The sequence below is a fragment of the Plectropomus leopardus genome, chromosome 6 (assembly GCF_008729295.1).
Source record: "Plectropomus leopardus isolate mb chromosome 6, YSFRI_Pleo_2.0, whole genome shotgun sequence".
Taxonomy (NCBI): Eukaryota; Metazoa; Chordata; class Actinopteri; order Perciformes; family Serranidae; genus Plectropomus; species Plectropomus leopardus.
The window spans coordinates 23502494-23527506 of record NC_056468.1 but is presented as its reverse complement, the minus strand read 5'-3'; the positions used below and the strand labels follow the sequence as shown (position 1 = coordinate 23527506).

At 39.5% G+C, this 25013-nt stretch overlaps 1 protein-coding gene across 3 annotated transcripts; it reads right to left on the bottom strand.

The window, feature by feature from the left end:
* Positions 1 to 3118: 3118 nt before the first annotated feature.
* ercc6l2 (excision repair cross-complementation group 6-like 2) lies at positions 3119 to 23633 on the bottom strand. 3 transcript variants are annotated; one of them, XM_042488312.1, is made up of 20 exons: positions 23396 to 23633; positions 22498 to 22925; positions 22269 to 22388; positions 21262 to 21455; positions 21026 to 21119; positions 20699 to 20766; positions 20367 to 20574; positions 20088 to 20228; positions 18766 to 18882; positions 18561 to 18680; positions 18404 to 18475; positions 17519 to 17664; positions 17284 to 17379; positions 16172 to 16271; positions 15214 to 15360; positions 14544 to 14627; positions 9961 to 11011; positions 9721 to 9875; positions 8969 to 9126; positions 3119 to 5394 (listed from the first exon to the last, which is right to left on the bottom strand). In XM_042488312.1, the coding sequence occupies exons 1-20, from the start codon at positions 23430 to 23432 to the stop codon at positions 4122 to 4124; spliced, it is 4809 nt and encodes a 1602-aa protein (XP_042344246.1). In that variant the 5' UTR covers positions 23433 to 23633; the 3' UTR covers positions 3119 to 4121. The 3 variants fall into 3 exon arrangements, with proteins under 3 accessions (XP_042344246.1, XP_042344247.1, XP_042344248.1); XM_042488313.1 differs by having other exon boundaries at positions 23405 to 23633; XM_042488314.1 differs by lacking the exons at positions 22269 to 22388; positions 22498 to 22925; positions 23396 to 23633 and having other exon boundaries at positions 3121 to 5394; positions 21026 to 21114; positions 21262 to 21303.
* Positions 23634 to 25013: the final 1380 nt, after the last annotated feature.

Here is a 25013-nt window from a genome sequence, read left to right as displayed (position 1 = left end):
CCCCTAATGCAGTTGTTTGCTTGCTGAGTCATCTAAAAAATTGTTTTCATAGGCCTTAGATACTAACTGTTTATCCTGTTCCCTCATAAACACCTATGATGGTCACTTAAATGCAAGTTTTTAATGACACATTATTATAGTTTCCCTGTGGAGAATCACACAATAATGATGCACATTTCTTAAACCTTAAAGGAGCAGTATGCAGGATTTTGCTGCGGTGAGAAAAAAATCTCTGGATACAATTTCTAAGTTTTCAAAGTGTGTTTCCTCTCATTACAACTTAAAACCAGGTGAAACTAAAAGCTTTTTTTTTTTTTTTTACCAGGGTTATCTTTCTAAGTTCCTTAATTTTGCTTTAATTTCAAACAGCTGGGAAAAAAGCTTTCCTGGGTGAAAAAATAGAAACTGCCAGGATCAGGTTGCAAAAAACTAAATACACCTGTCTTTCCAGGTGTGTAAGAGAACCTTCTGTGGTCTAATGCAAAAACACAAAAGGCCATCTCTAGAGTCAGTGTTATGTTTGACCGTTCAGGGCTACTATGCTAAGCTCTGTGAAAGAGGACCCGCTCCTCTTGTAGATATAAACAGCTCATTCTAAAGTAAAGAAAACACAACTATTCTTAATTCAAAGTCATTATACCCTATAAAAATTTATGATAAATATCATATCCATTCCTGATGAAAGATCCCCAAAAGTCCTTCATACAAATCTTCTCCGTTACCTTGTTACTATGAGTAATGAGATCCCATGTAAACACACACATTTCTACCAAAGTAAAAACAGTTTTGATTATTTCATGAGTTTATGTCGCACACTTCATTACACAAATTGGGATTTAGCAACATTTAAATTAGAATCTGATGACAGTTGCTTGGTTGTTTGGTTACTGCTAGGGGTATAATGGTTCTTAAACTGAGACCAAAACTGCAACACAAAAGTCCAAAATCAACTTGTTGTGGTTCTATCGTTCCGTGTCTCTTTCAACACCCTTCAATGTTCTTGGAGATGAGTAAATAAACGCATAATTTCACCCCCCCCATCTTTTCCTTATACACCTGACATCCCCAAAACCCAGCCCTAACCCAAAAAACCAAAAAATCTATAAAAAAAAACAAAACCAAAAAACGATCAATACAATACAGCCCTGATGAAGCAGATTTGCATTAAACTCTTGTACTTCACTGAGAAAGTGAAGTGAAATCACCTTCCATAATGTGACACTGTTTCTGAGTGATACAGAATATATGCATACTCTACAAGGTACAGTTATAAGAGACATTTAAACCAAAAGAGAGGGATTGTGTCATAAAAACTACTCAAAATCATTTTTAAACATTATATATATATATTTATATATATAGAACTACAGTTCTTACTTAGCAACAGTCTGCAGATCCTCTTAACACATTTCAGAGTGAATGTACGGAAACCTGAGCCAAGGATGACTGGAGGCCCAGGTCAGCATGGGTCGACCCGCATTCACAGCTTTTTACAAATCAAATCAAACTAAGTGTCACTGCCTGGCTTCTGCAAATAAACCTTGACTTTTAGGGCTGTCCCTCTGCTGCTGTCTGTATGTCCACTTTATAACAGACTCACACACACGCAGGTTATAGTGGCAGGAAATATAAACACACTCGTCATCCTCTCCTTGACACAAAGAGAGGAGACACTAATGGGAGAACTACAAAAACACAACATCTCTTTGGTGGTATTTCTCGTGACTCCTTCGAGGTATGACCAATCGCACTACAGCATGTAATAAAATAAAATGCAATCATCGAGCTGACTTAAGACATTGTCAGCGATCACTCATAGCGGTTGCACGTCTCACTCCAGTTCCTTGACAGAATCCTGCGTGAAAGATAAGAGAGCTTTGTTTGCCACTGAGCCATGTTAGCCTGCCTCCATTAGCCTCCAACCACTGGCAGTCAGTCGGTGAGCCTTTCTATTGTCACTTAAATGCTAAGCCCCTCTGCTATCTCACTTGAACCAGACTACAACCACAAAAAGACAGATAGGGATCTGCAAATCTCAGTTGTGGGTGAAACAGAAAGAGAAAAGCAGCGAGGGAAGAGTTTGGGGGTTGGGATAAGAGAAAGGGCTTTTTATTCTCCTCCGTCTGTGATTTGAACAGGTGCGACAGATGTGTGGCCTCAGTGTGTTTGTGTGTGTGTGTGGAGATGGTCATGATCTACCACCCAGAAGGTCCAAACACACACACACACACACACACACGCACACACACTATTTACTGAGCTGCATGTTCTGCTGAGACACGCAGACCTTTCTCTTGTTTACTGATAGCTATCAGCACTTTCTCATTTCTGCTAAACAGAACAACACTGACACAGAGCAGCTCTCTTTGGGGTTCCATTTACTTCAGCGCAACAGCTGAAAGAGGTCAGACACAGCTGTGAGGGTCAGCACACGCATGCGCACTCATAGCAAAGGCCTACTTTGTTTTCGCATTAAAGCTATGAGCTTGATGTCAAAATTTGTCTGTGCTTTTTTTGAGTGGTGCAAATTATTTGGTCACCTCTGTCTGAAACACACTTTGACTGAGAGCGTGAGAGGATGGGTGGATGGACGGGTGTAAAAACGACTCCCCTTCCCTCCTCTTCCTGCTCCACTAAGTCTTCAACTGCTTATTGTTATTTCAGTAATAGTGCAGCAGCTCCCACTCTGAGGGGCGTTTGCAGCACAACTGAGCCAAACCACAGACTATCAAATTACTGTGCAGAACACTTTGCAGGGAACCCAAACTCTCATGGGAAGTAGGAAGCAGTGAGGTGTTCAGAGGGATGGAGGCGTAACGGCCATTAGTGAGTTTTAAGTGATTTCTATGCAGGGCCACCAGCAGTCCCCGGGTGGCGGTCATAGTATCCAAAAACAATAATGGCTAATGCCTACGGTGGGATGGGTTTTCTCCGTCACCCACTTAACATCATATCAAGTACAACAGCCGTTTGAGCACTGACCTTTAACTACATGTGCACAAGAGAAGCATAAACACATTTATATTTACATTTTTACCCTTTTTTAATAGAAGAAATGATTAATTCATCAGCTGATAATTAATTTCCAATACTTTGATAATAAATAAACTGTTTTTCAAGTTAATGTTAAAAGGATTTGATGGTTCCAGTTTATCTATTGTAAGAATTTGTCTTCCTTGTCTAACATTAATGTAAACTGGGATTTAAACTGTTTGAATGATGAGACAAAGAAAGCTATTTGATGATATCACTTAAATGGCATCCCTGTGAAGCGTGCTGAAGTAATGAGCTCTAAAACGCAAAAATTAGTTCGCATTTTTGCCTTGTCTTTAAGTCAGTGGGTTTTTGAATTGTCTTTTGGTTGGATGCTTGAAATGTGGTCTGTGGTGAAGACAAGCTTAGGTTGTTTTGGTACTTTTACATAAAATACGTCACTAAACACCTTAGTTGTGATTTTCAAAAAAATGATCGCTAACAAGTGGCTAAATTAGACAACAGAACTTCATTATACCAAACACTGTTTATAGCCTTGTTGTGGTGGTGGTGTTGAGGTAATGTGACCGTAATGTGGTTCGTTTACAGCCTAACATTAGCTTTTTACTATATATTAGTAGTATTTTATAGTATAGTATAAAATACTACTAATATATAGTATAGTATTTTATTTACGCTTCTAAATTCATAAAAGTGTCATTCCTGAGGGAACAAGAGCAATGCACATCTCCAGGTGGCCTACAAGATAATGTCATCCCTGCAGCACTCTGTTACACATGTACAACTTACCATTGTGATATTTTTTGTGGCTCAATTTTTCCACTTTTTTCAAAGGCCTCTGTGGAAAAAAAGACATTTAAAACAATAAACAAGGCAATAAAGTAACAGTCAACGTTATGCTAGTAATTCACTAATTTAATAGACACTGAATATTTTCAAATATCTAGAGTAATAAAACATCCTAAAAAGGTAAAAAATAATGTGAAATTTTAAAACAATAAAAACCGAAGCAGGGACACCTGCTTTAAATCCATTTGTTATTTTTATACACTTCTTTTAGAACTGCAAAAAGTAAAAAAGCATAAAAGTGAAAAATAAAACTTAACACTCTAAATATCTCCCCTGCATTACTTCTTCCACAGGAACTTCTCATTAGTCTTCCAGAGACTCTTGCGCTCCTCTTCATCAGACCTACCTCTAGCTGCAAACTTAGTCTTGATGCAAACCCTCTGCACTTCAGCAGGGTCCGTTAACCTGTTGATGCTCTCCTCATTACCCTCATTCAAGATGTCCCAGAAGTCTTTGCGGCTGCCCTTTGATACCACCTGCTGTGTGGGTGCTTTGTTCAACTTTGGGGAGGACAGAGAGTCTATGAGGCCTGCTGAGCCAGAATCAGTACTGATTTCAGTAGTGATTCTGGATGGAGACGGAGTGGTGAGACCTGTACTTACTGACACGGAGGAGAGTGCAGGAGTTGTTTTGGGGCTGGTGCTCTGTTGTGCACTCCTGGGTTTGGGTTTTAACAGATCGTCGAGGATCGAGGTGTCGCCTATCAGATCTGTGAGGAGAGAACGACAACTGGAGGTGGATGTGGCCTGCTCAGAAAGGGAAGGGCTCTGAGGATTTTCCCTCCAGCCTTGAAGCGTTTCACTGGTCCTGGAAGACAATTTTTGCTCTTGCTCCTTTGCCTGTGCTGTGGGTTTGGATAACGTGGTGGACCCGCCATGGCTGACGTCCGGAGAAGAAGGGATATCTCTGTCTGTGCGGTTCAGGAAAGCAGCAGCCTCCCCAGACCCCAGACCACTGCTGCTGGCCTGCTCCAAGCCAAGACCACCACCAGCTCCGAAGGCTCCAGAACTAGAAACACTACCCCTCTTTGTCCTCTTATGTCCTCTGGCACTGTATCCCGTCTCCTCCTGCTCCTCTGACTCAAGACTTGGAACATGACTTAGAGGTTCTAGGGCATACTTTCGTTGGATATTTTGCTTTTTCTGGGGTGACAGAACATAATTTTGTGGGTTTCTGGGCTTTGTCTGTGGCACAGAAACATTGTTTTGTGGGGTTTCAGGCTTAGTTTTAGGTTGAGGATTCTTCTGAGTGTACTTAGGCTTTCTCTTAGCTTTTGGAACATCCTTCTGTGGGGTTCTGGTATGTGTGTGGGATTTTGCAGCTCTTTTGGTGGATGGTGAGGAGGTAGCTGTTGAAGACGAGGAGGTCTGCACTGCATCAGGTTGTGGGAAGTTGTTTACGACCGTAGTGGCCAGGTCAGGGTGGTTCAGTGAAGTGTAATACTGTTGTAGCCAGGCCAGTCTCTGAGTTGAGTTTCCTCTCAGTATCTCTACTGCGAACTGATGTACTGAGGAATAATTGAATGTTTCTGCCATTTCCGCCAACTGCTGCCTGCAAATCAAGAGAGAAATGAGAGTGAAAAACATGCATGCACCATCGATGAGCATACTTTTACAACTAATATCACTTTTTAATATCCTACACTGTAAACTCAATAGTTGATCTTACTTTTATAAATCAAGTAAAGCGACTGCTTTGATAAAGGTAAGTAAATGTAGCTATTAGTTTTGATTTATGTTTATTTCATATTTAATTATTAAGTTCATTTAAATTTCAGTTGTATTTACTTAATTCTGTGAAGTTGTTGCAAAATATTACAAGTAAATCACCTTGATCTTAGTTAATGATAGTATCTCAAGTTTTGAAGTAAGTTAGACTTAACTGTTTTATGAGTTTTGCATATTGGCTAAAGCAAAGTATTTAAGTTTGTAATAAAATGGCATGACATGGAGTCCATTGATAGAGAGAAGAGAAGATTTCGTCTGAATACTTGGGGTTTTTTTTAAACTTTTTTTTTTGGACACTGGTCTATCTCAATATGCTCAGAATGGCATTTTGTTGAAATAAAAAGAATCATATGAACTAATCATTTTTCATCGTGCTTACATTATTTACCAAATGCAAACAGTTTCCTAAATGCTACCAAGTAAACACAACCGTTCAGTTAAATCAGACAGTCTTGGTTTGCATGTGTTATTATCACTGAAAAAAAGTTAATCTTAAGTAAACCTTAAAAATAGATTTAAGGTAACCATAATGTAAGAATTGTTATATTTGCTATGATGACAGCAGCGTATGCGGATGCAGCAGCACTAGCTCTTCAAACCTTTGCTACTTTTTTGCTATATTTTTGTATTTTTTTCGACATCATGACCCCTTCTGCTGAAGCACGACTTTTTCAAGAAAGAGAAGCAGAGCAGTTATCAACATTGGGAAAAGTTTTGTGGGTTTTGGACTGAACGCAGCAGACCACGAGAGGATCCCCACAAGTGGTCAGACCAGAGGGGAGAAACGAAACCGAAAGGACTGGACAAAGACAGGGAGGAGAGCCGGCATCAGGGTGAGACTGACCGGACTTGGACCGGGAGCTGTTCCTCTACCAAGCCTTCTTCTGGTTAATGTACGGTCGCAGTAGAGTGGAGTGGATGCGTTGTGAATAAGGCTCACTCAGCAACAGGAGATCTGGGAGCGCTCTGCGCACATCTTCACAGAGACATGTTTAAAAACCTGGCATCCCGAATCAAGCTGTTGCACTGGATGGACTGACCTTGTGGGAGCCACTTGGACACAAGATTCTGATGCAAGCTCAAAAACTGAACTGCAGTAATTGAATGATGCCAGCAGCAGCAACATGCCCAAGGAACTGGATGGAATTTTCATAATAGCTGCTGATTTTAACCAACTCATCTTTCAACTCCAATGATGAGGTAGGATCAAGGGCAAAAGTAATTTCATTTTTTAAACTTGGTTTAAAAAATGACTAATACATCTACCTTCTACCTTCTTTATCAAGGCAATGTTTTCTAGATTAAAAAAAAATTAAGATCAAATTTACAGTGTGTAAATTTAACACCATATTCGCACACATACAGTTGCATAGCATGAGGACTGGATTTGGCACACATGAGCATACAGTACGGTACTTTAAATCACACGTAAAACAACGTACTTAAAAACCCAAAAGGCCCATACAATTAATCAGATATTTTGCGGGTCCGTCAGGCCAGGCCTAAGATGAATAGTTCTCCACATATTCAGGCTCCTATCCAGACAGCCGTGCAGTATGAGGTGTTTTTCCTGAGCTCCAAGGCAGTCATTAATACTTTGGTCTAACCAGACTCGGGGACAGAAATACTTCAAAGTCACTGGTGGTACAGCAGCATTATGGTGGTGTTATTACCATTTGTGGCTTTCACTGGAAAAACAATAAATAAAAGCAACTGCAGTAAAACACGACGTGCATGTGGATTTAAATCATTAAACAGCGAGGTTAATTGAGGGGATATCAATATAACTAGTGTGTATTTTGACTCCCTGGTGAGCCTCTGGGCACAGATACAGCCTTCCCCTTGGGAAGTCAGATTGGAGCCATAAAGGTGTCTGTGTGTTTGTATACGAGTGTTTGGAAAGGTAGGAGGCGGAGGTGAGGCAGCAGGACAGAGGTGTGTATGAGTGTCTGTTTGTGTGTGTAAATGCTTGTTGGGACGTGTGTGCGTATATCAGTGTGGGTTTGGAAGTCCTCAGGCGATCATTTTTGGTTAGTCTCAGGAGGGCTGTGGTTGTGGAGAGGAAAACTCCTGCACTGTTGGGCCTGAACATAACTGGGTAATCTTTGGCATGATGCTGGGAAATAGGTGGAAGGGAAAAGCTCAGAGGTGGTCTCTTGCTAAACACACACACACACACACACACACACACACACACACACACACACACACACACACACACACACACACACACACACACACACACACACACACACACTTCCTGAGGCTCAGGTGGGGGCGCTGTGGTGATTTTTTGGCCAACTTCCCGACACTGCCAGGAATCCTCTCTTCCTGCTTCACTCTTTACACCCCCTTTCCCCATTTCATCCACTGGCCTTATTAATTCTCATTCAAACCTTGCACAGCCTCTGTACATGGGGCACCTGCTCTGTCCACTAAGCCACCGGGCGCCCCCAGCCCCCCCTATCTTAAAGGAACACCTCACCCCCAAAATGACTATTTCAGATCGGTTCCCCACCCCATGTTACAATGTCTTCATGAAGAAAACGTTTTTTTTTGTGATAAAAAGAGAGAAAATTCTTGATGAATCTAAGTAAAAGGGGTCCACCTTTAACTACGGCAAAGTTATATCAAAACATCCATTGACAAACTTTCACCAAACGGATCTATTCCCCGCTTCAAAGCCAGACTCCATTGACAAAAACAATAATTTTAACTTGATGAACACAAGAGCTGCAGGTCTACTGCTGGCCCAGTCGGTTAGTTTGTGTTATTTTGTGACTTTGGTGTTGTAAAGGGTTACATTGGATTCAGAAAAGTCACAAAAAAGGACAATTCCTATTCTTGTCAATATAGTCTGGCTTATAAAAGAGCATAAATAAGTTTCACTCCCCGTTCAGGTACCCATCAAATGAACTGTCTGTTTGGGAAATACTGAGCACATGACTGGATGAATGAGACTTTGATTGCACCAGTTGTGTGAGAGTTGGTAAAGGATGTTTTGCTATAGTTTTGGTGCTGTTAAACATAGACCATTATGACATCACTTAGTCAAAAATGTTGTCTCTTTGGATTATTTGTTCACATGTGAGAAAAACAAAGTTTTCTTTACAAATTCAAACTAACATGGGTTGAGTATTTGTAATAAAATGCTCATTATGGGTGAAGTATTCCTTTGACCATTTTTTCTTCACTATGTCTATTCATGACTTTGTTTCTCTATTTTACCCAATCCTCTTTTAACGTTCCCATGGAAAATCTCATATTATACAATCCACTTTTTCTCTCTTTTTTTCTTTTCCTTTTGGCTTTCTTTCTTTTTTTTTTTGCATTATCCTAACTGCTATCACCCCTGTTCTTTTCTCTTCACATCACCTCCTCTGACACCTTTTCAGTACCTGCGAATGGCCTGCGGAGTCTCTCCAATAATGAAGGTGGTGTTTCTGGTTTGGTGCACACTTTTGCTTGTGAAGGTGACTGGATTGTCCACACTGGGCTTCTTCAGCACGACAGCAGAGGGGAAAGGCTCGCTGTCTGGTTGGCTCTCTGACAGGCTCTGGTGCAATCATACAAGATTTGTATCATATCAAATTATTACACTTCCAAAAATCAAGACAAAGTAAGCCAAATAAGTCCAAAAACACACTCTGACCCCTGTGTTTGAAGATATTTTACCAACTTTGCTCACCAACTGTCTCTCTCCACTAGTTATAGCACTGTTGGTCGAGATATGCAGGTTTATGTGACATCTGGACGTAAACATGCAGTGTCATGGACCACAGATTTGAAAAGGTCATCTACACTGCTGCAACTTATGAAGCACAACTAAGCTAAATTAAGATAAAAACAGCATGTGTTTACAGTCACTCTCATGTCATAGTAAGCATGTGTGTCTGAAACAGTATTGGCGAGCCTTCTTCTGCATGCCAACATGCAATTGCCAGACATACTTTGGTAGAAAACAGGTCTAAATGACAGTTTACAGTGAGGCCTGTGGGTTAGTGAGTAATCCTGTCATGGTTTCTGAAAAATATATTCCTTTTAAGTTTTTCAAATGTAATTTGATTTATCTAACGTAATTTGGGATGGCAAGATACAATCAGAGTATTATATGTTTGAAGAATCATGGAACCAGACCAGTGTTATGTACCTCCTGGGTGCCCAGAAGGTAATTGGCTGGGAGCTGAGAGTTTATCTTGCGCTCAAACACGTCTCGCACAGCAGATCTACTGATCAGCTTCTCCGCTTTGCTCTCACCCACCACGCCCTGGTTAGAGTGTGTGTACACCACCTCGTTCACACCCCCTTTGAAACAGAAATATACATCATTAATGTTGAAATTAAGTTAATTAAAAACTCTAAGCATATAAAAATACGTATTGAAACTGACCTAACACACTGTCGATGGTCACATCCTGTACTTTGGATGCTGGCAATGTCTGCTTTTTCAGACTTGTAAATGGAACAGCTTTGGGCATCCCTGCTCGTCTCTCTGTCCTGTCAGTTGTTAAAGCTCTTTGTCCGTCTTTTGGCAACTCAACGCTGGATCTCTTTGTCTGTGGAGACAAGAAGTGGCCTCCTGTAGATCTCCCTTTCTTAACAGGAGTGTGTTCATCTTCTGAAGATGTGAATATCTCTAAGACTTCTGTGTATTTGGATCTTGCCTTGCCCCTAACTTTAGCACTATGCCTCTTTCTTTTGCAGTCCAGCCCTCCTCTCCCATGTGAATTCAAAGCATCCCTCTTGTGACATGTCTTTGGCTCTGTGTCCAAATCATCAGATTCATCAGAGTAACCTTCAAAGCGGTGCACTTTTGGAACTGGAGCTTTGAGCTTGTTAGGTTTCTTTTTGTCTGGTGAGGAATCTTCATCACTCTCATCCACCACCATTTTCTTATTTGCCCACCCTTCCAGGCCGTGTCTCTTCCTCACATCTTCATCACTTTGTTTCACTTGGGAAACCCTCTCTTGTCTTTTCCCATCTCCATTCTCTGGGTCTTCTTTGTCTGAACAACGAGAGAAGTTTTTTTTCGGTCCCAGTTTAGGGAGACAATCTGCAGCTTTTTCAGTACTGGAGTTCTTACAAATGCCAGAGGAGGTACCCTCTATCTTTGGATCCTCAGCATCTTCCTCAGAGGCACTTTCTTCGATACTTGGACTACTGTCCCCTTCTGCTGACTCTGGCTTTCCTTGAACTCTTTCAAGAAGCCTGGAGAAACCGTGCTGAAGGAGACTCATTCGACCAAGAGCTGTTGCATCATTCCCACACCTGTTGCCATCCACTGCACTCAAGTTTGATGCCTTCCTCTTAAGCCCCTTCTCCTCCTCATCTTCCTCACTCCCACTGCTGAAGTCCAACACCCCTCTGGGGATCTTTGATGCATCTCTGTTCACCTTGGCTCGTTCATTTGGTACAGGGCCCACTGTCAAGCCTCCAGGTTCCTTAAATAAAACAGTGGAAACAGACAGCTTAAGCTAACATAATTGCATTAGGGAGATGTGTGATTAGTCAACTAGTCAATTAAACGTTGCTACCCTGGCTAACCAGCACCAGAATTATAAGTTGGTTAAACTTATTAAGATGCTCAGATTGGTATGCAAGTGTAGCCAGCAGCTCCCATCTTAAATGGCTCTCCCTCCATGTTGGTCTCACGCACGCACGCACGCACGCACGCACGCACGCACGCACACACACACAAAAAAAACACTCATGCGCTCTCAGACTTGTGTTTGCTACAAGTACATCCGAGCCTTCACTTAGACAGTCACACTGGCTTGATGTCTTTTCAATAGGCTAAACAACAGAGGTGTTAAGGGTTGTAATTAGTTTAGTGCATGCGGCTTTCTGGGAAGTCTGAATATTTGTGTGCATATGCATGCGTGTCAATTTGCATGCACATGCCTGCATGAGAGAGTAACTGCGTGAGTAAGTTATCGTTTTTAATGGAGATGAGGCAAGTTGTTAAATACAGAGCTAACAAATGTCAACTGTTGACTTTTATCTAGTAAGTTGTCACAATTTGTAGTAAAATGTGCCATGCTGAATATGTGACTGTTTTCTGAGTGTTTTGTGAATTTTAGATGACTAGTCTAAATTTCCACTGTTTAATCACTGGGGAAAGTAGTCATTGGGAACATCTCTGATTTCTATAGAAAGTGGCACAAGGTAGGTACTGTGAGAACAAAAAATTGCTGGAAAATTTTTAAATAAACTCTGTAAGAAAGTCTTAGCAAAAAAAATATGCACCAAAACGCTAGAAATTCCTCATTTCCTTTGTTCATGCCATTTTTTCAGTGGACCAGCCCATGTTAGTAACATAAAACAGATGTTTGTAATAATAAATCATAATAAACATCAATGTGACACATGCTCTCCATCATGATGTAATATGAAGAAAACAACAGGGTCATAACATTTCCTGGAGCTTTATGGGAGCGACCACCAACAGTGATTCCACTATCACAAAATTTGCCAACTAGATGACTCTTCCCCAATTCTTCCGCGCTCGTGTGCATGTTGGTCTGTACACGCCTCGAGCCTTGCGTGTTAAGGCACCCCAGTGTATTCTGTATTTTTTTAAGAATCCTCAAGTCCTTAGTGGAGCAGCAGCCCAGTAAAAAGGACCTGGCTGGGAACAGGATGATAAGGGGTATCACTGTGTAAATAAATAGCCGAAAAGCAAAAGATAGGCTTCAGTGTGGTCTGCTCCTTCCATTAGGACACGCAAGTAATTACATCCAGCTGTTTCACACAGCATCAGAGAGAAAGTGAGAAGCAGACAAAGAGAACCTCATCCTTTAGTTTCTCTAAAATACAAAAAATTGAGTGTAAACTGAGGACATAAAGTGATACTCCACCAAAAACCTATGGCATTGTAGCCTTGTTTGGTAGGGGTTATTAAATATTAATGCCCTGTACGTTAAAAGGGTGGCTGTAAAAAGTTTGTAGTTTTCACACCGACAGATTACAGGAGCTGAGGTCAGCTTCAGTTCAGTCAGTTACAATGGATTCCAATTGTTATAGGTATTCATGTTGAAAAAACATTAAAACCTACATTGAAACCTTTCAAAACACCACATCAGTATGTTGCAAAACCTACAGTTTGGGCTACACACTATTTCAAAGGAGCTTTTCAGTCAGAGGACAATGATATCGTGGCATGAAAGCAGTGTAATGAGCAATTTTTGCTGAAAATATGAAACAGGAGTGGTTTGAGAGATTTCCAGTTTTATTACTTTTTCCCACTAGAAAAAAAAAGCACCATATGAATCTATTGTAACTGCCTAGACTCAAGCTAACCACAACTCCTGTGAGGAAACTACAAACTTTTTACAGCCATCTTAAAACCTACAGCAGGGTGAGTATGCGATACTGTCAAGGAAGATTTTCGGCAGAATATCACTTTCTTCATGTTCTCCCTTTAAAAAGTAGCACAACTTATTGCATTTTTAAAAAAGTGTTTTGTATAAGCTGTTTTTCTTACAAATAAACCCCTAAGAAGAATAGAAAGACTATAAGACAAAGAGGAATTGAAGAAGCACCTAGAAATAAAAATAATAATTAAAATAAAAAATGTTTAATATGAGGCATAAAATGTAGAAGAAAATTGAGAGCTATAAATGTCCTTCAAGAGCATAACATTTCAACATTCAAATGGTCTCTGCACCTGAAATTATGCAGAAGTTGCAGTTGACAATAAAGGACAGGAGAAGTACTACTAGTATTAATAATAGCAGTAATAGTAGTTGTAGTCATGGAAGTATAGGAAATAGCAGTACATCTATCACTACAAGGAGTACTAATAGTAGTTATAGTAATAGTAATAATATCTAAAGAATCAGCAGCAGTAGTAGTAGCAGCGATGCAGTAGTATTAGTAGAAGTATTCCTAGTAGCAATAGTTCCAGTACACACCACTAGTATTAGCAGTAATGGCAGTAGTAATAGTGGTAGGAGTAGAAGTAGTAGTAATAATCGCAGTAGCAGGAGTAGAATTTGTTGTTGTAGAACTAATCTAGTAGTAGCAGTACTTGCAGTAGAAATAGAAGTAGTTTTTTGTTCTAGTAATGGTAGTGGAAGACTCTAAAAAGAGTTCAATGATGATTTGGTCATATCCCCTTCTCTCCCCTTACTTTCCTGTCTCTCTGTTTAACTGCCCTATAAAAAAACGGGAAAATGCCCCCAAAAATTATCTTAAAATTAAAAGTTGAAAAAAGTTATAGTTTAGTATGTGCACAAATGCCATACTATGACGTGATAAAAATGGTCCAAAAAGTCATCATTCCAGATGTTGATAAAATGTATGGTACAGCATTTTGAAGAAGTTTATAGTGTAGAATTTCAAAAGAACGATCCAAAAAGTCAACATTTAAAATGTTGAAAAATGGCCAACTACATTAGGGTCAGAAGTGGCAGTAGTGGTAGAAGTAAAAGTAGTCTTATAAGTAGTAGAGGTAGTTCTAGTACGGCTAGTAGTAGCAGTAATGGTAGAATTAACAGTAGTAGTAGTGGTAGAAGTAGTAGTAGTAATTGCAGTAGCAGGAGTAAAATGAGTTGTCCTAGTACTAGTTGTAGTTGTAATAGCAGTATCTGTAGTAGAAACAGTAGTAGATGAAGTCGTTGTATTAGTACTACTTTAGTAGTAGCAGCAGTAGTAGTTTAAGTAGTTGTATTGGTACTACTAGTAGTTATAGGAGTGGTAGTAAAAGTCATAGTAGCAGAACTACTACTACTACCAGTTGCTTTGAAGCATCCACACGAATAAAGAAAAGAGTTTGGGCCAAAGGCAGGAAAAGTTAAATGAGATTGCATGAGTTTGGTTGACTGACAGACAGGAAGGTCCCTGTTTGAGGTATCGACTCTTTCACATGGGAACGGAGGGATGAGTGGGCCGCCTGGGAGAGAAGACGGAGTGAGGGATGGGAAGATGAATGCCCTCGTGCTATGGGTCTCTGAGAAAAGCAGAGTTACTCACGCTAACTGCCTTCGTTTCCTCCTCCTTCTCTTCGCCTGTGTGTGTGCTGCTTGTCATTACACCGGCCTCCACTTGTCCTTCTCTCTGACAGGAAGAGACACACATTTATCGAAACAAAACCATTTCATTGTGCAATATCGATTTAATTACAAAACAATCATCAATATAAGACTTTGCAATCTTTCAAATCTCATTTTACTCAGCAGTGTGTACTTCTTTTGGTGTTTAAGGCAGCTTTTTATTCAGAAAAAAATATTCAAATCCTATGTCGAACCAAAATACTTAGAAGTGAAAGACCTCACTTACTGCTCGACAGAGTTCCTACAGATCAGCATGTTATATTTAAGACTTTTTGAATGCCAAACAGAATGAAATTTAAGACCACTTTTACATTAACCAAAAATCAAAACAACAAAAGAAACAAAAAAACAAACAAAAAATGGAGGGTTAAGAACAATTTTGCCCAAATGTTTATTGTAATTTAAAAAATGACTTTTGTTGGTTCCCCTCCCCTGATCTGCCTGATGTTAATGTATACAGACATATATATTACTAATCATTTTAAGAATTTAAAATACAACTTCAGAATTTTTTTTTTTTGATTTATTCATTTTAAGACTTTTGAAAGATTAATTTCAGCAAACATTAAACAAAGTGAAGGTTATCTAACCTCTAGTATCTTGCGGGTGAGGCATGTCCCTTGAGTCTGCAGCATGAAGAGGTTTTTTAACCCAAACAGCTCGCCCTTATAGACTCCATTCACTGCCTCAAAATACCGCCGTGCACTCTCCTTTCCCACAACAGAGCTCTGCAATTGCTGGAAGATGGGATGAAAATACAGAGGCACAGAAAAATACTTAAGAGGTACTGACACAGAGCACTGATCTCACATTTAGAAGCATTGTGAAAAATAACCTCCTGTCAGTTGCAGTACAATCAGTTTTGACAGAAATTCAGAATTTTTATGTTATTATTTGATTTAGTCCTTTTTGCACTGGGCTAGTATTACATGGGGATCTTTAAATTTGTCGTAACTGAGGAGGTCATCTGAGATCTTAATCCCATGCAAATCTGCCTTATCCATAATTTGTCAAGGAAAAATTCCACTTCAAATTACCCACAATATTTCACCAGTGCCAGAGGTCATGTGATGATTTTAGTCTTGTGTAAATCGCCTTCTCTGTGTATTTAGCTGGTATTGGTGTTTTTTTTATTTTCTGCAAGGGTTTTTGTTTTCTCTGTGGCGTTAGTCTACCTGTTTCCTGGTTGAGAATTATGGAAGCTGCATTTATAAATGACAGTGGTGTGACAGTATTTTGGATGCATATTTAAGAGACTCATCTTGCATAAAGCATGGAGACCAATTCACAGATAGCACAAGCTCAAGTCCATCAGAAGAGCAAAATCTTAAAAGATGATGTGACAGCCAGCAGCATGCAGAAAGGATCCTTTCTTTTTTTTCAACTGGCTCAACACTTAAAACAGCATAAACATCATATCCAGGGAATAATCAAGTACATTTGGGTAGGGCGTTAGGTAATTTAATTTCTAAATCACATGTGGTCCTCTGGTAATACTGGTCCTGTGAGAATAGGGTTTTTACATGTGTGGTTTTAATTATCCAGTACCTGTTTGTAAACTTGTCTGAGGTAGATAACCTCCTCTACAGTCCCCAAAGAGATCAGCCTTAGAACAGTCACATCCCTGCACTGGCCAATACGATATGCCCTGAAGAGTGACACAAACATATCAACATACAGGTATCATGCATATTTCGTAAACAGTAAAAAGCTGTGGTTTATGTTTGGATATCAGATGTGCATGTGACATCAGTTAGCAAAGAATATTACTTAAAGTTATTATGAGAAATTCCAGAAAGTGCAATAATACAGCTTACATATTCTCCTTTCTGTCTCTCACACAACAAACCGCTTTCCATCAACACTGCTGTGCTCAGGCGTTCCTTACTCAGCTTGTGACTGCTAAAATCTGTTCAAGTCAAACATTTTTAAATCTCTATGGTCATAATGGGTTGTAAAAAAAAATTCCCTCTGCAAATATGTAGGCCATATCCTAAAAGCAAGAAAGTGCCTCTCTGTCCAAACTGAAAACATTAAATATGCAGTCCTGTAACCTAATGTAAACAAACCACTGCACCGATCAGCTGCCTGCTCATGTAAACAACTGCATAGGTTATCAGCTGTGTGCTCGAGATCATACTCAAGAGAGAGAAAGATATTTATTGGAAATGACATTCAATACTGCCAACAGCATGAAGGTTGTTACTAGCGATGGTTGTTGCCAAAAACATTCAGCTCTGGTTTGCAGGTTTGCAAGTCATTGATTAAGGCACGTTTATGGGTTGGGCGGGACAGACTGGCTCTCATAATGAGCCGAGCTGATGCAGGTTTAAAGAAATCCTGACTCACCTAGTAGAGTGGACACCCCATGCACAGCGGCTGTGGGTTTAATTCCAGCCCACACCCCTTTGCTGCATGTCATCCCATCTCTTTCCCCCTTTTAATGCTACACCTATCCTATCAAATAAAGGCTAAAAAAGCCCCAAAATAATCTTTAAAAAAAACTGACCCACGCATCGCCACTAAGTACACTATATTGGCACCTAACAGTGCTTTTTTTAAGCCAGTCAAGAGAAGCAGCAACACAGTACTTGAATTCTATATCCTAACAGATGCTTAAATCACGTATAAAGTCTGTTAAGACACGGCCCACAACCTACCTGTCAATAGCTTGGAGGTCATTGGCTGGATTCCAAGTGGGATCAAAGAGCACTACCACATTGGCCCCTACAAAGTTAAGACCAAGACCGCCCGCCCTGATGGAAGAAAGAGCCAGTTATCAGCAGATTCATGGTTCTGAAACTCACTGGAAAAGCAAATTTGCAAAAAAAAAAAAACACCACATATGAAATTAAGAAATCACTACCACTGTCTAATTGTCACTGTTCAACTAACATGGTGGAAACCAGGCAGAGGTTGACGTGAGATGAGCTGTTGAACTCTTTGACAATCTGGACTCTCTCTTTGGATTTGGTGGTTCCGTCGAGCCTGCTGTAGTCCAGGCCCTCAGCCATGCAGTAGCTCTCCAGCACATCTAACAGCTGACGGGTTTAACACAAAAAGCAAACCATTGTGAAAGGTTCAAAACACATTAATCAACTGTGTAAAACTGTCATCTCACCATGTATCATGAGATCTCTGTCATCGTCAAGGTTGAGAAACTTGTATAACAGATAAAATGTAATAACTAGATACATTTAAGTAAAAAACAGAGCATCCCCAGGCTTGTATATTTATAGATATATTATATGGGTAATACTGGTTCTTGTACAATCAAAACTGTACGGACTAAATAAAGCAAAAAATAGGCAATGAAAATATGACCTCAGAGCAGCCACAAATGTTATCGTAATGTCTCGGGTGACAGCAACCATTAGATTCTGCAGAGTCTAATTATCTTTAAAACCTGACACCCCCCCCACCCCACCCCAAGGCTTTCCTATTAATCTATGTCATGAGAAAACCATGTCTCCTGCTACTATTTATTCTGTAAACAAGTCATGTGCTCTAACAGCAGTGGCAATTAAGGGTGTGTGTTCAAGGCTGCTGTTGTGCTGAAAGGCTGAATAAATAAGACAAAATGTAGAGCTCCAAAACCAACAAACATATTTCACTCTTTAACCACATCACCATAGGCATTAAATCTCTTGGTTTAAGAAAAACATCTCGCCATGTTGCTCATCCAACTCTCACACATTACACATCTCTGTACTTACATGTGCACACACGCTGAATAAAAAAAAATCCATATTTCAATAAACACACAAACACAGCTCTCACCTTTGTTGAGAGAGAAAAAAGAAGCACTTTATCTCTCTTCTGCAGGTAATATTTCAGCAGCTTCTGCAAAACCTAAAAGGAATGAACATAGAAATGTTCACCAGCACTAATACATCCCGTAACGGGCAGGTGACTGAGTGACTGTCCCAAATAGTACCTTCATCTTTCCACTGTACATCGGGTCCGACAAGGCCTCAAATGCTTCATCTTTGCATCTCTTCACAAAGTCTGGAAATTTCTGGAATACCTTTGCACAAATGGCACCAACATACTTTTCCTGGAAGACACAAATGAGTTGTTGCACATGTTACACCTCTAATAAATCAGTAAACAAAATCAGTTATAGGGCAAAATGTTTCTACCTGTAATTTGCTGATGCCTGCAGTGGACTGAAGCAGTGCTACGTGGTTGGCAACCTTCCTCAATATGGTCAAATAACTGAAGTACAGCGTCTTCATTTTTGCACCTGCTGAGTTTCTCTGAAATAAAATATGTTATTTTCTGTTAGTGTGAATCTTTCATTTCTTTTCAGCCTTATGAAGCTTTACATTTATGTAATTCAAATGTTCAAGTGAAAAGTTTCATCCTACACATTAATTCTGTCTTTCTTTCTTGTAGATATCCCTCTTAGAAAAATTCTCTCAACTACTTCCTTCCCACATTTAAAGGAAACCTGTTTTGCTCATTATCAGGTTCATGCTTGTATTTCGGGTTTCAACATGAATTTCTTTAAACGCACTAATGCTCAGGAACACTTAATTTTCCTCATGCTGTCTGTGCTAGGACATCTGTATTCACCCTCTGTCTGAAACGCTCCATTTTAGCACCCATTTCTCAAAGCCCCCCTCCTGAAAAAGCCCAGTCTGCTCTGACTGGTCAGCATTTCTGGGTATTCTGTATCTTGACATCTCTGCATTTCTGCACTGTCAATAAAGCCAGGGTGAAAGACTGTTATGGAGAATAGTGGCACTTTCTACTGTTAAAAAACACAAATAAAAGGTTAGAAACCAAAATTTTCAAAACTGCACGTCCCAGCGGGCATATAATCCAAAACTGGGAAGAAATTAACAACATCGGCACAGAAATTAAACAATTCCCTGATGCTAGCATGAATCTACACGTAGCAGTGTAGGCTGCATAATATAAACACTTGCAGTAGTGTGCCTGGAGCAGGTGACTATGTAAAGAGATACCTGACAAGCTGATGTCATCTTGTTACAAAAAGTATCAGAACGATCTGAAGCCTTAGGTTTTAGCTCGCAGGGATTACTTTAACATACATGTACCTCATTATCTGAAACTTAGACCACATTTTATATGATCATCCAATAAGGCAAAGCATTAAAGGTCCCTTTAAAAACAACTGGACGACAGTAACAGCCTCAGATGATGTTGTGCTTCAGTATAATGTATTTCAAAAGTAGAAAGCAGAAGTATTGCTTCGATAACTAAAGGGCCAGTTCACCTAAATTACACAAAGCACATTTTTCCCAAAAGTTTGTCTGATTGTTCTAACCCCTTGAAGTAATACAGAAAAAAGTTCACATACGATATGTGTCAATAATGACATGAATAACACTTATTTCAAAATTTGCAGCAAACAACTGAACCTTTACAATTAAGTTTCATCTATTGCCATAAACAGCATACAAAGGCACTCAATGGTAAAAGGTGGCAAACCCACTTCATAGCAGCAGCTTCCACGGGTGCGTCCACTTTCACAGTCACATCTCTGATAAGACCTCAACATTAGCTTCACATCTTCACTGTCCAGAACTGTCTGATACACAGTCAGCTGAAAGTCTGTCAGAGAGCAATACACCACCTAGGAGAAAAAATAACAAAGTGTCTTTGAGGGTTGCTTTAAGACATCGTAGAACTTCAGCTTATGGCCAATGGTGAACTTCCAGGGAACAAAAATCCATTAAAATAAGAAAATGTGGTTTGATTTAACCAATCTTACCCTGTCATCCTTCTTAGGCAGTTGTTCCTTGATGAGAGCTTTAGTCCTTCGCAGGAATAAGTGGGAAATCTCCCTCACCAGGGCTCTGACAGTCTTCCTCCCTGTAGCTAGGGCTCGTTTGGTTGCAATGTGCCTCTGCCCTCTCTCAATCGGATCTGAAAACTTATTCTTAAAATGTCCTAAGTTGCCAAGACAACCAGGTACGGCCCTGAATAGAATAAAAAACACATCAAACCAATGGGAACTTTATTTCAGCAAAAGGTTGCAACTACAGGGGACGAAATTATATGCAAATGACAAATGTGTTGCAATATAAAAGCTTATTAACTTACCAGTCCATGACACACCACAGCTCCTCAAGGTTGTTCTGTAAGATGGTGCCAGTAAGGCCAACTCTAATCTGGTGAAAATATAAGCACAACGTTAGCATCAAAAGTAAAGTCCAAATGCAAACCCAAGCTTATTGTTGTTTTAGAAGCTTATCATGATGGTGTTACAATTCAATCTATTTTCAGTAAAGCACAGATGAGGACCACTTAAGTGCAGACTTTATACTTCTGAATGATACCAGCAATGCTTTGCATCCGTCATCAGGAAATGCAGACACTAGTTAGGCAATGGTATAATGAAATAATCAAACAATCATAAAGCTCTCTGACCTTACATCTCAGATCCTTCATGGCCTGAGTTATCTGAGAGTTTGGATTTTTTATCTTGTGGGCCTCATCTACAAACACAGCAGACCAGTCTATGCTGCAGAGAGGGCAAAGGTATATTTTAGTCACAGAAAAAAAAACATCGTTATCATAACATAGTCATGGAATAAATTAAATGTATACAGAAAACATGTAATGTATGGCATTTGTTGCTTGTGTGGATTGAGCATGGTTCTTACTCATTAAACTGATCCAGAGAAAGGCGCAGAGTCTCATAGGTAGTGAGAGCAATCTCAACACGTCCCTTCTTGATGCGAGCCAACTCCTCCTCTTTCCTCAGCCCATGGACCACCACACACTGGAAGTGACCCCACGTGTCCAGTTCATCTTTCCAGTTATAAAGCACTGACAGTGGGGCCACAATGAGGAACACCTAGACCAAATCATGGAAACACCAAAACCGTGAAGATGACAAATCAATACTCATATCTGCGGCTGTTAAGTATTGATGCACTTAATCCAATGCATCTGGTATTTTTTAGATTTAAGATTTATCTGCACAAAAAAAGAGAAACAAGGTTGTGCAGGTGATATTAAGAAACCCTTATGGGCTTATAAGAAATCTCACCTCAATAAGGGTAATAAATACAAATGTTTTGTAATCAAGAAAAGTAAACGAACAAGCAAACAAAGTCAATAAACAGACATAAAGAAAGCAAAGAAAATCAACTTAAAAACAATTTCAAAATAAAATAATGGAGCAAGAGTGTGTTAGGGTTTAAATAAGTATGACTGAGTGTGTGTGTGAGAGAGATTATTTAAAAGCACTCATGTACAAAAGCATACTTATTTACAAACAACTTCTTTTGATAAGAGTGAGAGAAAGAGAAGGATCAATTAAAGTCTAACAAGGTCAGTTTGAAAAGTTTGGCTCATCAGACAGGACCTTAGCCAATATTTAAAGTTCTTGAATGAGGTAGACTGGAATGCAATTTGAATATAACTGAGCCACAGCTAAGTCCCCCTGTATCTAATAGAGAATTGACAGAGCACAGTATGAAAAAATAGGAAATGTAACCCTTTGCCATGTTATAGTTATATACATCACAGTTGGGTTGAAAAAATACTTTACATGTCGTAGAAAGCGTATCAGGTTGATGCAAAATTTTATAAATGAAAATTGTGCTTAATTGTGTTTTATGACCATAAAATAGCTCATCTGTTTACTGCATATTTCTATACCCACTTTGCTTGGTTTACTTTGCTTGGAGGAAGTCATCTGACTCTGCAGAAACTGAGGCCTGTTGTTGTGGATGTCCTCCCATGTGCCTGTTTTGTGCAATACAGCAGCAAGGAAACTAATGACCTAAGATAAGCAGCGGAGAGAACGAAAGTGAGAGAAATAGCCACGTAAAGAAAACATGCAGACATTTAAAGAATTCAGAACATAGATGTGCAGCTAATGTACTTTGTACCTGTACAGTTTTTCCCAGACCCATGTCGTCCCCCAGGATACATCCTCTGAAACGAATGTAGTTGTTGTAAATGAACCTGATTCCCTCTCTCTGGTAATCCCTCAGGTATCTGTTGATGGTGTATGGGACTTTGTGTCCACCAACACGACCCAGCTCCAAGGGGACACATAGCCTGGTGTCTGTAGTGCTGCTGGGAAACAAGGGTTTCTCCTGGGCGCAGCGATGGAAGCCTGGTCTCACAAGTTTAGAGACAGGCACAGCTTCCTCCTCCTCTTCCTCCTCTGCATCATTATTATGGTCACTGAATACCACTGATGCTGTGGTGTCATTATTATGAGAGGTGGAGGTCAATCTCTTAATGGTGGCTTCTCGCAGGGTGCCATCTCTCGGGTCAGGAGCCAGACAACTGTCACCTTCGTGCCATGTTGCTATAAAGTAATAGAAACATGTTATTAGTTAACCCTTTCGAAACCTGGAGCAACATCACTTTCCTTGCTCTGTGTTGGGACGCCTTTCACCAAAGGCAAACAGGCATAGCTTGAATGTCAATGGGTGTGTTTCGCCAAAAGTTATCAACCAACTACCTAGGTTTAAAAAGATCTGACAAAATCTCTACAAAATAAAATAGCATCTTCTCACAAAGGCATTTGGGATGTATTTTCCTTGCACACGCTCTCCATTATAATCAGACTAATAATATTTGAGTTTATCCCATCTAAAGTTAGATTCGCCCCATTGATCGAATCAATCTCATGATTAAAGAGTAACTAAGGCCACTTGATGCTACCCGGAAAGGAAATGTGGCTAAATTATTTAGCTGCAGAGGCTTAACTTTGCGTAGCAATAGTTATTCAAACGGGTGTCCGGTAGAAATGAGGTAATAAGTAATAAAACACACAGTTCAAACCTCTTTCAGCTGCAGAAGTTGAAGCCATCAGGTTACATTGTGAGTGTCCCCCTCCTCTTCTTCGTGTGGAGGAAAAGACCCTGTAGCATGCTAGCTAGCTTGATTAGCTTAACTTAGCTAACATTCAGCAGAGGAAAGTCGGAGGACAACTATAGGACGAAAAACTAAGCAAGTCGCTCCTACTTTATCCTCCGGTTAAGTCACTTTGTCTGCTGAAAAGGCACAGACAAGGCACAGAAATACACACACACACATACAGCAGGACCAGCAGCAGCTCCACTGCAGCTTGCTGAATGTTTATCTCTTCTCACATCGAGTACCGCACTTTCGTTCATTTTCTTCACCGATTTTAAATACAAATTGAACTTGTAATATGCAAATTACAATTCGGAAAAAGAATTTGTTTTAATAATTGATGCTTTTCAGTTTCAGTGGGATTTTTCTCTTTACAAATTTACTTTCTATCAAAGTGTTGAAAGTGCTGTATGAAAACTAAATTACCTTTCTGAAATAAAATAAAACAAAAGTAGATTAAATTCAATTAAAGAAAATGCTGAAATAAAATCTGAGGAACAGTTCGCCCTTTTGGTGCTCTTATTAGGAAATGTATAGTACATATATAAATAATTTTTTTAAAAATGAAATAAAATAATATGTTGTATTTCTGCTGCTTACCCAATTTACAATACTTTATCTTTTATGCTGCTCATTCACAGTGTGCAAATGTGCTTTTATGTAGCCAGAAATATGCGTGTGAACTGAATAATACCTTTGTCCGTTGTGTCATTTATAGCTGCACTATTGTAATTTCATGTACAGTAAATGTCTGAAATGAAAGTGACAGTAATAGGTTCATGTATGCATGTTTATATTCCTGTTTATCTATTATGGGCTACTTTTTATATATATTTAATTATTTCAATTGTTTATATATAGTATTATATATACTTATAAAAATATAGAAAATATAGGGAAAAAAATAAAGAAAAAATACATTTACTTATTTCTAATTAATGCAAGGGACCTTGAACATTGATGGTATATAAGCTAACAGATAAATAAAACATCAATGAATCATTTCTGGTCCAATTGTAAGAACACTACTTGGCATTTCAGTGAAAGAATGAAACATCTGCTAAATATGATTTTAGCATTACAAAAAACTGGTTTCTGTATTTAACCAGAACCCTGACTGATTAATAAAAAATGCCTATGCAACCAGGATAAGGTTGTAGAGTGCAGAAGCTGTGAGAGCACTGACACTGAAGACATCCTAAGAGTGGAAAGATGGCAAATATCATATCAACCAATATTGCTCAACAGTCAGGAGAATAACAAACACAAGTCTTGACAGAAGGTGAAAGAAAGGAAGTAATCCAGTATTAAAGCCCTGAGACTTGGTGGTCTGAAGAAATACACAAAAAGCAATCAGAAGAGATTGTCCTTTGGGGTTGATGTGATGTCCATCAATAGGCTCAATTTAAGTTTTTCTGTTGCTATGCGGAACAGACTTGTAAACACACAGTAACACTGTTTCAGTTCTCCATCCCCGATTTGACTTTCCCTAAACGTTGGCCATGGCTCTGCAGATGAGGCACGACTGGGTCCG